Source organism: Oncorhynchus nerka, unplaced genomic scaffold (genome assembly GCF_034236695.1).
Source record: "Oncorhynchus nerka isolate Pitt River unplaced genomic scaffold, Oner_Uvic_2.0 unplaced_scaffold_690, whole genome shotgun sequence".
Lineage (NCBI taxonomy): Eukaryota > Metazoa > Chordata > Actinopteri > Salmoniformes > Salmonidae > Oncorhynchus > Oncorhynchus nerka.
Genome location: NW_027040475.1, coordinates 136119 through 148774, shown reverse-complemented (window position 1 = coordinate 148774; position 12656 = coordinate 136119). Strand labels below are relative to the sequence as shown.

At 47.2% G+C, this 12656-nt stretch overlaps 1 protein-coding gene across 1 annotated transcript in view; it reads right to left on the bottom strand.

The window, feature by feature from the left end:
- The window catches only part of LOC115125652 (plexin-A4-like), a gene marked incomplete at its 3' end in the record, with an annotated part of 305241 nt that overhangs the window by 285973 nt on the left and 6612 nt on the right, over positions 1 to 12656 (bottom strand). The window contains exon 2 of the mRNA XM_065017000.1: positions 1104 to 1227. Within this exon, the coding sequence (XP_064873072.1) occupies positions 1104 to 1227 (124 nt within the window). The remainder of the gene's footprint in view (positions 1 to 1103; positions 1228 to 12656) is intronic.

The following is a 12656-nucleotide window of genomic DNA, read 5'->3' as shown; positions in this document are numbered from 1 at the left end:
GTGGAGGGAGAGGTGTTGAGACAGCAGACTGACCAGTAGACACCTCTAGTGTGGAGGGAGAGGTGTTGAGAGAGCAGACTGACCAGTAGATACCTCTAGCGTGGAGGGAGAGGTGTTAAGACAGCAGACTGACCAGTAGACACCTCTAGTGTGGAGGGAGAGGTGTTAAGACAGCAGACTGACCAGTAGATACCTCTAGTGTGGAGGGAGAGGTGTTAAGACAGCAGACTGACCAGTAGACACCTCTAGTGTGGAGGGAGAGGTGTAGATACCTCTTCCATTCTGTTCCAGTGAAGCGAGACCAGGGTGGTTCGTACGAGGCCAGGTTTTTAGTGCCAGCAAAACAGCATCACCCCAGTGATTCCATGAACAATACCAGAGCAGCAGCTACACAGCGTCTATATAACCCCCAGTATCACTGATCATTACGCAGAAGTCTGTGGAAGCCTGGAAGCCAACGATAATAACCTGTTGTCTAGATAGACAGAGACAGAACACAGCTGCAATATACAGATGATTAGATGATGGTTAGGTGGCATGAGGTAATGCTAGGGGAAACCCTGGCCTTGATGGACAGATCTGTAAGGACCTGTGACATGTGAGGGGATAATTACGTTATGGCCATTGGCTAAAGATGATTCCCCAGGCTTAACCGTGTTAGTGAGGCACAACATCAATACCTTCAACTATGACATGGTTCATTGGACCACTAAAATGGTTGGGCGTCTCCTGTTTTTTTCCTAATCTGATTTTTCCGATGTGACTGCTCATTCAGTCATCGGATGCAATACCAGATGATGGTATATTGTATACTGATATGGTTTCTGGTCGCCATAGTAACTGTAAGCCTACTAAAATGCAATAATATCGGTCATTGTGCCAGACACTTCTTTTTCATTTTAGACTGGTCAGGTTCAGTGGGGCACGAAATGAGAGAAAACATTTCCAAACGGAGGAGGCGCTATCTGAAGATGTCCAATAAGAATGGCAATATTACATTTTTCCGTCTCAAAAGGTTTTCTGTTTTCGTGCCTAGTGGACAGGACCCAGGAGGAAGCAGTGTTTAGAACACACTTTGACCGTGCGAAGTGGTCACCACTCACCGTGACGCTGAACTGGGACACGGAGATGTTGCTGGGGTGGACGCTGAGGCGGACGCACTGCTTGATGTCCCAGGCGAACCTCCGGGGCTCGGCCGAGCGCTCGCAGTTCTCCTTCCTGGTGCACCTGTGGGAACACAAAGTAACAGAGGGGGGAGGTTATTCCCCGTAACACCCGTCGCAGCCTTCAGTCAACCCCATTGGAGCCTCGTTCACATGGCTTGTCCCACCTGCTGAGCGCCTGGGAAACCAGAAGAATGTTAGTTACCTGTGTGAAAGAAGTGGAAATACCTGGGGTGATATTAATACGGAGACATTCATCATATTTCTACCAGAGCTTTATCCACGGATACTGGCCATTCACTGTGACTGGACAACCCTAAAACAATGGCCGCCTCTATTTGTGGAAGTGGAGCTGCTCTGTTGGGAGAAGGGGGACAGGCTCTGTCTTTGTGAGGCCATCTTAATGAGGGCCATTCATGGGCAGTGCCAAGTGCAGGTGGGGGGCGGGGATGGATTACCCCCCTCTTAATCCAGGGCCAGGTGGTCTAATCCATTCCCATTATATTATGTGGGTTGGTAAACAGACCTAAATCCCTCTTTCTCTCTGCTTTTGTCCCTGGGAGAATTGTGTAGTTCACGTTTCCACACACTAGTATCTGTTGACAGTGGGCTGCTGCTGCTGGTTTACATTCCCAAAGCCACACCATTACTAAGAACATCTAAACGGCTGTATTATTTCAGCAGCAGGTATAGGGAACTCCTCTAACTCCCATGAGACAGTCACATAGATTTTCACACAGAGAGGCTGGGAACATTGACAAACCTGGGTAAAGAGTACAGACACCTGGGTAAAGTAGAAAGTAAAGAAAGTATGGATATACTCTCACGAAACTTTTTCAACTACCAAAAGACCATTGTACTGTACCTACCACTCCGCGGCCCGACGCTCCACTATAACCCCTAACCTCCTCCTCCATTAAATCCCCGTAAAACCTATTCAGTTTAATCCTCGTTGATTTAAACAAAGTTCTCAAGCAATTAACAGCAAATCCCACAGAGAGCCAAAGTCCTCAGAGAGAATGATAGAAGGGACTTCTGGGAGGCTGGGTGACGGCTGAGATACAGTAATACCTTCCGCAGTAGAAGCTTTTCATAGGGGGGATGAGATGTGTCTGCATTGTGAAGTTTTAAGCGACCTAGCGTGGAGAAAAGAAGCCGGCAGACAGAATGGAAGAAGAAGAAGTAATCTGCTTCGGAGTGAAAGAAGAGAGAGAAGAGAGAACAGAAGAGAGGAGATTTAGGGAAGGCAACAATCATTCAGAGGCTTTTCAATAGTCTTTTTCTCAGCTCCTCCGCTAAGCAGGTCTGAGAAGGATTTATCCAGAGAGCTTCCCTTTGTGTTCTGCATCAGGCCTCCTGTTCCCCATTGTACTGCTGATTTAATAAACCCCACAGTACACAAAACCCCAGAGAGAATACAGTTATACACTCCTACACACACACCTGAGTGCCTGTACCTGCATGGGTGTTGTATGTATTTGATTCAGTACTGATGTGTTTGGAGTGGGTGTGTTGGCTATGGGTTGGTTCTCGCCACCAGTGTCTACGTGTGTCTATGCGTGAGCGTGAGCGTGCATGTGCGTGTTAGTTACACCAAATGATGCAGGGAGAAGAAGATGAGTGAGACAGAGAGGTAAATAAGGGTACCGTGCAGAGCGATGTAGGGGGAGGGAACCAATCCTGTGGCCTGGTGGCTCAGAGAACTTCTTCAGGAGAGAAATCTCTATTTCATGCTGTTAACTCACCTACCAGAAGCCTTTTCTAAAACATCACACGTGTCAAATCTAACAACTTCTCTCTCTTCCTTCTCCTTCTTTCCTTCAGTTTGTGATTAGAGGGAACCTGAAGGAATAATGTGATATCCCCCCCCCGAAACCACCCGGTAATGGTACGGTCCGACCACAGAGGGCACTTTGGCTAGCGGTGCAGTCACAATCAATAAAGGGGGTTCTCAGGGTTGCCATTTTAGGGTCTGAAAGCTATGGGGTAGCATGTGTCTGTGAAATCTGACATGGATCCCTTTGACACTTGTGGGATAGTGCACTTTAATTTAATAGGGCACTGCTTTTAGGAGTCATAAACAAGGGCGCTCGTAATGCCCTGAGGGCGTTTCATGACATCATCTCTGTGGGACTCGCAGGCCGTCTGTAAATGGCAGGGCCTGTAGAGACGCTGACAGTGCCAGGACAGACTGTAGAGATCTACTTTGATGTCTTCACAATGACATGTTCATAACTCTGCCTGAAAACACAGGAAACATTTGTCAATGTGCTGAAGAGAGAGAGAGAGAGAGAGAGAGAGAGAGAGAGAGAGAGAGAGAGGGAGAGAGGGAGAGAGAGAGAGAGAGAGAGAGAGAGAGAGAGAGGAGAGAGGGGGAGAGGGAGGGAGGGAGGGAGGGAGGGAGGGAGGGAGGGAGGGAGGGAGAGAGAGAGAGAGAGAGAGAGAGAGAGAGAGAGAGACACAGAGAGAGAGAGAGTGAGATACAGAGAGAGAGAGAGAGACAGAGAGAGGGAGAGGGAGAGAGAGAGAGAGAGAGAGAGAGACAGAGAGAGCCACAGAGAGAGCCACAGAGAGAGAGAGAGTGAGAGAGAGAGAGAGAGAGAGAGAGAGAGAGAGAGAGAGGGAGAGAGACAGCGATAATTGAGGATGTTTATTGTATGTTCTCTGAGTACTTGTGTTGAGCATGCATTGTTGAGTGTGTATCTTTCTGCAAGTTTGTTTTTGTGTTGTACCAAGATGTGGACATGATTAGGCATCTGATAAATATGGTGATGCCATTTGATGAGTGATCCTCGGAGCACCTGACAGGTTGGGCTCATTAATACATTATCATTAGTGAAGTAAATCAGTCCATTAGAAGAGCTGGGTGGGAATTTGTTTTTCTCGTAATGCAAATGAGCCGTGGAACATGGAGGAATACGTTGGGAATATTGAAGATCAATCATACCTGGAGTGATCTCAAAGTGCTCCCTCCCTCCCTTCCTCCCTCTCTCCCTCCCTCCCTCCCTAATATTCACTGCATATGCAGGTTGTAGGGAATTCAATTGCCACATAAAAAATAATACAATTTGGCCCTTTTCACATTTTGCTTATTGAAATGTGTGTGTTGGAGCCTCCAGCCTCTGTACTTGTGCAACAGTAACTGTAACTGTAATAGGACTAAATAACACAATGAAAACGTCTAATAACCTACAGCACTCCGAACAGGGACAATGGCTGGACTTGAAGGGCAGATGGCTAGGGGTAAGGTATCAGGCCTGTCCATGAATAATGCTGTCATGGGTAAGGCTTTACACGTCTAGCTATCTTTTAAACTTCTCACGAAAGCTGTGATAAGAAGCTAAACTAACTGGGTGAGATGAAAGAAATCATGATTATTAATGATTACTAATGATTACTAATGATTACTAATGATTACCCTTCAGATCTGGCTTAACTTGGCTTTGACTTAACTTGGCTTTTACACCGATAGCCCAATTCTGATCTGTTGCCCACTCATTTGCAAAAGATCTGATCTGATTGGGGGGTATACTGAGACTGGACACTGATTTCTCTGACTTTATGGTACAGCTATCCATGATGACTTTAGTGTACAGCTATCCATGATGACTTTATGGTACAGCTATCCATGATGACTTTAGGGTACATCTATCCATGATGACTTTAGTGTACAGCTATCCATGATGACTTTATGGTACATCTATCCATGATGACTTTATGGTACATCTATCCATGGTGACTTTATGTTACAGCTATCCATGATGACTTTAGGGTACATCTATCCATGATGACTTTAGTGTACAGCTATCCATGATGACTTTAGGGTACATCTATCCATGATGACTTTAGTGTACAGCTATCCATGATGACTTTATGGTACATCTATCCATGATGACTTTATGGTACATCTATCCATGATGACTTTAGGGTACATCTATCCATGATGACTTTAGGGTACATCTATCCATGATGACTTTATGGTACATCTATCCATGATGACTTTATGGTACATCTATCCATGGTGACTTTATGTTACAGCTATCCATGATGACTTTAGGGTACATCTATCCATGGTGACTTTATGTTACAGCTATCCATGATGACTTTAGGGTACATCTATCCATGGTGACTTTATGGTACATCTATCCATGGTGACTTTAGTGTACAGCTATCCATGATGACTTTATGGTACATCTATCCATGGTGACTTTATGGTACATCTATCCATGATGACTTTAGTGTACAGCTATCCATGGTGACTTTATGGTACATCTATCCATGGTGACTTTATGTTACAGCTATCCATGATGACTTTAGGGTACATCTATCCATGATGACTTTATGGTACATCTATCCATGGTGACTTTATGTTACAGCTATCCATGATGACTTTAGGGTACATCTATCCATGATGACTTTATGTTACAGCTATCCATGATGACTTTAGGGTACATCTATCCATGATGACTTTAGTGTACAGCTATCCATGATGACTTTAGGGTACATCTATCCATGATGACTTTAGTGTACAGCTATCCATGATGACTTTATGGTACATCTATCCATGATGACTTTATGGTACATCTATCCATGGTGACTTTATGTTACAGCTATCCATGATGACTTTAGGGTACATCTATCCATGATGACTTTAGGGTACAGCTATCCATGATGACTTTAGTGTACAGCTATCCATGATGACTTTAGGGTACAGCTATCCATGATGACTTTAGGGTACAGCTATCCATGATGACTTTAGGGTACAGCTATCCATGATGACTTTATGGTACAGCTATCCATGATGACTTTAGGGTACAGCTATCCATGATGACTTTAGGGTACAGCTATCCATGATGACTTTAGGGTACAGCTATCCATGATGTCTTTAGGGTACAGCTATCCATGATGACTTTAGGGTACATCTATCCATGATGACTTTATGGTACATCTATCCATGATGACTTTAGGGTACAGCTATCCATGATGACTTTAGGGTACAGCTATCCATGATGACTTTAGTGTACAGCTATCCATGATGACTTTAGGGTACATCTATCCATGATGACTTTATGGTACAGCTATCCATGGTGACTTTAGGGTACAGCTATCCATGGTGACTTTATGGTACAGCTATCCATGGTGACTTTATGGTACAGCTATCCATGGTGACTTTAGGGTACAGCTATCCATGGTGACTTTATGGTACAGCTATCTATGGTGACTTTATGTTACAGCTATCCATGATGACTTTAGGGTACAGCTATCCATGATGACTTTAGGGTACAGCTATCCATGATGACTTTATGTTACAGCTATCCATGATGACTTTAGGGTACAGCTATCCATGATGACTTTAGGGTACAGCTATCCATGGTGACTTTAGGGTACAGCTATCCATGGTGACTTTATGGTACAGCTATCCATGATGACTTTAGGGTACAGCTATCCATGATGACTTTAGGGTACAGCTATCCATGGTGACTTTAGGGTACAGCTATCCATGGTGACTTTATGGTACAGCTATCTATGGTGACTTTAGCGTACAGCTATCCATGATGTCTTTAGGGTACATCTATCCATGATGACTTTATGGTACAGCTATCCATGGTGACTTTATGGTACAGCTATCCATGGTGACTTTAGGGTACAGCTATCCATGGTGACTTTAGGGTACATCTATCCATGGTGACTTTATGTTACAGCTATCCATGATGACTTTAGGGTACATCTATCCATGATGACTTTATGTTACAGCTATCCATGATGACTTTAGGGTACATCTATCCATGATGACTTTAGTGTACAGCTATCCATGATGACTTTAGGGTACATCTATCCATGATGACTTTAGTGTACAGCTATCCATGATGACTTTATGGTACATCTATCCATGATGACTTTATGGTACAGCTATCCATGATGACTTTAGGGTACATCTATCCATGATGACTTTAGTGTACAGCTATCCATGATGACTTTAGGGTACATCTATCCATGATGACTTTAGGGTACAGCTATCCATGATGACTTTAGTGTACAGCTATCCATGATGACTTTATGGTACAGCTATCCATGATGACTTTAGGGTACAGCTATCCATGATGACTTTAGGGTACAGCTATCCATGATGACTTTATGGTACAGCTATCCATGATGACTTTAGGGTACAGCTATCCATGATGACTTTAGGGTACAGCTATCCATGATGACTTTAGGGTACAGCTATCCATGATGTCTTTAGGGTACAGCTATCCATGATGACTTTAGGGTACATCTATCCATGATGACTTTATGGTACATCTATCCATGATGACTTTAGGGTACAGCTATCCATGATGACTTTAGGGTACAGCTATCCATGATGACTTTAGTGTACAGCTATCCATGATGACTTTAGGGTACATCTATCCATGATGACTTTATGGTACAGCTATCCATGGTGACTTTAGGGTACAGCTATCCATGGTGACTTTATGGTACAGCTATCCATGGTGACTTTATGGTACAGCTATCCATGGTGACTTTAGGGTACAGCTATCCATGGTGACTTTATGGTACAGCTATCTATGGTGACTTTATGTTACAGCTATCCATGATGACTTTAGGGTACAGCTATCCATGATGACTTTAGGGTACAGCTATCCATGATGACTTTATGTTACAGCTATCCATGATGACTTTAGGGTACAGCTATCCATGATGACTTTAGGGTACAGCTATCCATGGTGACTTTAGGGTACAGCTATCCATGGTGACTTTATGGTACAGCTATCCATGATGACTTTAGGGTACAGCTATCCATGATGACTTTAGGGTACAGCTATCCATGGTGACTTTAGGGTACAGCTATCCATGGTGACTTTATGGTACAGCTATCTATTTTGACTTTAGCGTACAGCTATCCATGATGTCTTTAGGGTACATCTATCCATGATGACTTTATGGTACAGCTATCCATGGTGACTTTATGGTACAGCTATCCATGGTGACTTTAGGGTACAGCTATCCATGATGTCTTTAGGGTACAGCTATCCATGGTGACTTTAGGGTACAGCTATCCATGGTGACTTTAGGGTACATCTATCCATGGTGACTTTATGGTACAGCTATCCATGATGGTCTGTGTGACTCTGTATTGACGGTCACTCGCTCATCTCTGAATTCAGTCTCTCCCTCTCTCTCGCCTCCCTCGCTCTCCCCCTACACCCGTCCCCTCTTTCTCGCATTTCTCTCTGCGCCACTGCCCAGGCGTTGGCGGCCGTTCAGACGTAGCCAGTGAGCGGTAGTGGCGGTTAGCGGAGAGCTCTAATCAGAGGTTAGTGGGAGATAACAGCGCCAATACGCTCTGTATGAGGGAGGCAGATTGCAGGCCTAGACTCTCCATAGCTTCTCTCTGTGTTGTCGTAGCTAAGCTACAGTTGATACGTCTGTTTTTACCAAACCATATATCCTTGAAAAACACCAACTGTGTCAGTAATAGCAGTAAAACCACTTTTGTTTTAGGGAATATAAATGAGAAGTTGTCAACTATACTATAAAGATACTATACAACATTACTGTCTGTACTCTAACATTGTAGTAGATTGTATACTGTACCATCAGTGGGATTTTTGGTTTCATAAACTGGGTGGTTCGTGCCCTGAATGCTGATTGGCTGACAGCTGTGGTATATCAGACCGTATACCACAGGTATGACAAAACGTTTATTTTTAGTTTATAATAGCAATGAGGCACCTTGGGGGTTTGTTGTATATGGCCAACATACCATAACTAAGGGCTGTATCCAGGCATAAGAACAGCCCTTAGTTGTGGTATATTGGCTATATACCACACCCCCTCGGGCCTTATGGCTTAATTAACGTATATTGTCATCATAGGGTCTTGTGAAACAACAGTTCAGGCTGAGTGTTGTGATAGTCTTCAGCCTGTTCACATCGCACGACCACTCCCAGATCTATTAGAAGTCTGGCAGCGTCTAGAGAGCTGAATCTATCCAAACGGATATCCTCCCTCAGACAGTTAAACATCAAACGTCTATTTCAACTTGAATAAACAGTAGTGTTATTAAATGCTGGTGGAGACACGTTTAGAGAGAGCCCCATGAATGGATTAGATTGGTGGCTGAATGGAACTAATCTTCACTCTTGTTTCCTGAAGCCTTTGATAATGTGACTCAATTAGAAGAATGAGGAGGATTTGCCAGCCTTTCCAACAAGATTATGACCCTTTCATGTCCCTAGTAAACACACAGACAAATATAGCTTTAATGCTAGCCTACTATTCATAACAGAAAGTCAATCACAATGTAGTATGATTCTCTACTCCACAGTACTCTACAGTATTCTAATCTACAGTGTTCTACAGTACTCTACTCTTCAGTACTCTACAGTACTGGGTGACAGTACTCTACTCTACAGTACTCTACAGTATTCTAATCTACAGTGTTCTACAGTACTCTACTCTTCAGTACTCTACAGTACGGTATGCGACAGTACTCTACTCTACAGTACTCTACAGTGTTCTACAGTACTCTACAGTACTCTACTCTACAGTACTTTATAGTACTCTACTCTACAGTACTATACAGTACTCTACTCTAGGGTTGGGGGTTAAGGTGAGGGGTGAGGTGAGGTGAGGTGAGGGGGATCAGGAGGGTTGAGGGGTAAGGTGAGGTGAGTGGGATGAGGAGGTTTGGGGTGAGGAGGGTTGAGGGGTAAGGTGAGGTGAGTGGGGTGAGGAGGTTTGGGGGTGAGGAGGGTTGGTGGGTGAGGAGGGTTGGTGGGTGAGGTGAGGTGAGTGGGGTGAGGAGGTTGGTGGGTGAGGAGGGTTGGTGGGTGAGGTGAGTGGGGTGAGGAGGTTTGGGGGTGAGGAGGGTTGGTGGGTGAGGTGAGTGAGGTGAGGAGGTTTGGGGGTGAGGAGGGTTGGTGGGTGAGGAGGTTTGGGGGGTGAGGAGGGTTGAGGGGTAAGGTGAGGTGAGTGGGGTGAGGAGTGTTGAGGGGTAAGGTGAGGTGAGTGGGGTGAGGAGGTTTGGGGGGTGAGGTGCAGATGTAGCAGGCTGTAGTGACAGACTTTAGGTCTAATGCATATTTAATGCAGGGAGGAACAGAAAAGGTCAAGTGGAGAGGGAAATGAAACCTATTAACTTTCCAGAGGCTGGCTGAGACACGGTGCTCCATCAGCAACGGCACAAGCACACTTCAATATGCACTCTACATCTGAGGGAGGTTAGAGGTTGAATAGTCCTCCATCTTTCTATTTGACTGTTGACTGTTCACCATCACATACTGATGGGTTGACTACCTAAATTACACCTAAAGCAAATGTGTGGGGAAAAACAGGGCACCGTTACAGATTCCTCCCTGATGCTTATGCATGTGTCTCTGAGTGGCTGAACCCCGTACATTAGCCCAGCAATCACTGTACATATAAGGTATAAAAATGCATTGGATAATATCATACTGTGCTATGAGAATTAGCGCCGGAACGTCATCTCGGTGAGTCCAGGAGCCACAACACAAGGCAGAATACTACTACTCTCCAAATGAGGCATTTCTACCCAGACTCTTCCCCCTGACTAGGGCCTCTCTAACCCCCTAGCCCCTTCCCCCTGACTAGGGACTCTCTAACCCCCTTCTCCCTGACTAGGGCCTCTCTAACCCCCTAACCCCTTCCCCATGACTAGGGACTCTCTAACCCCCTTCTCCCTGACTAGGGCCTCTCTAACCCCCTAACCTCTTCCCCATGACTAGGGACTCTCTAACCCCCTTCCCCCTGACTAGGGCCTCTCTAACCCCCTTCCCCTGACTAGGGCCTCTCTAACCCCTTCCCCCTGACTAGGGCCCTAACCCCTAGCCCCTTCCCCTGACTAGGGACTCTCTAACCCCCTTCCCCTGACTAGGGCCTCTCTAACCCCCCCTTCCCCTGACTAGGGCCTCTCTAACCCCTTCCCCTGACTAGGCCTCTAACCCCTAACCCCTTCCCCCATGACTAGGGACTCTCTAACCCCCTTCCCCTGACTAGGGACTAGGGCCTCTCTAACCCCTTCCCCTCTAACCCCCTAACCCCTAGGGACCTCTCTAACCCCTTCCCCTGACTAGGGCCCTAACCCCCTTCCCCTGACTAGGGCCTCTCTAACCCCTTCCCCTGACTAGGGCCTCTCTAACCCCTAGCCCCTACCCCCTTCCCCTGACTAGGCCTCTCTAACCCCCCCTTCCCCTGACTAGGGCTTCTCTAACCCCCCCTTCCCCCTGACTACTAACCCCTTCCCCTGACTAGGCCTCTCTAACCCCTAGCCCCCCCCTAGGGCCCCTTCCCCCTGACTAGGGCCTCTCTAAACCCCTAACCCCCTTCCCCTGACTAGGGCCCTCTAACCCCCTAGCCCCTTCCCCCTGACTAGGGCCTCTCTAACCCCTTCCCCCTGACTAGGGCCTCTCTAACTTCCCCCTAGGGCCCCTTAGCCCCCCCCTGACTAGGGACTCTCTAACCCCTTCCCCTGACTAGGGCCTCTCTAACCCCTAACCCCTTCCCCCTGACTAGGGCTTCTCTAACCCCCTAGCCCCCTGACTAGGGCCCCTAACCCCCTTCCCCTGACTAGGGCCTCTCTAAGCCACTTAACCCCCCCCTAGGGCCTCTCTAACCCCTTCCCCTGACTAGGGCCTCTCTAACCCCTAGCCCCTTCCCCTGACTAGGGCTTCTCTAACCCCCTTCCCCTGACTAGGGCCCTCTTCTAACCCCCTTCCCCTGACTAGGGCCTCTCTAACCCCTAGCCCCTTCCCCTGACTAGGGCCTCTCTAACCCCCCTAGAGCCTCTCTAACCCCCAGCCCCTTCCCCTGACTAGGGCCTCTCTAACCCCTAGCCCCTGACTAGGGCCCTTAACCCCTAGCCCCTGACTAGGGCCTCTCTAACCCCCCCCCCTAGGGCACCTTCCCCTGACTAGGGACTCTCTAACCCCAAGCCCCTTCCCCCTGACTAGGGCCTCTCTAACCCCTAGCACCTTCCCCCTGACTAGGGACTCTCTAACCCCTTCCCCTGACTAGGGCCTCTCTAACCCCTAGCCCCTTCCCCTGACTAGGGACTCTCTAACCCCCTTCCCCCTGACTAGGGCCTCTCTAACCCCTAACCCTTCCCCTGACTAGGGCCTCTCTAACCCCTTCCCCCTGACTAGGGCCTCTCTAACCCCCTTCCCCCTGACTAGGGCCTCTCTAACCCCCTTCCCCTGACTAGGGCCTCTCTAACCCCCTAGCCCCTTCCCCCTGACTAGGGACACTCCCCCCCCTTCCCCCTGACTAGGGCCTCTCTAAACCCCTTCCCCCTGACTAGGGCCCCTAACCCCCCCCTGACTAGGGCCTCTCTAACCCCTTCCCCTGACTAGGGCCTCTCTAACCCCTTAGCCCCTTCCCCTGACTAGGGCCTCTCTAACCCCCTTCCCCTGACTAGGGGGCCCCTTCCCCTGACCTCTCTAACCCCCTTCCCCTGACTAGGGCCTCTCTAAC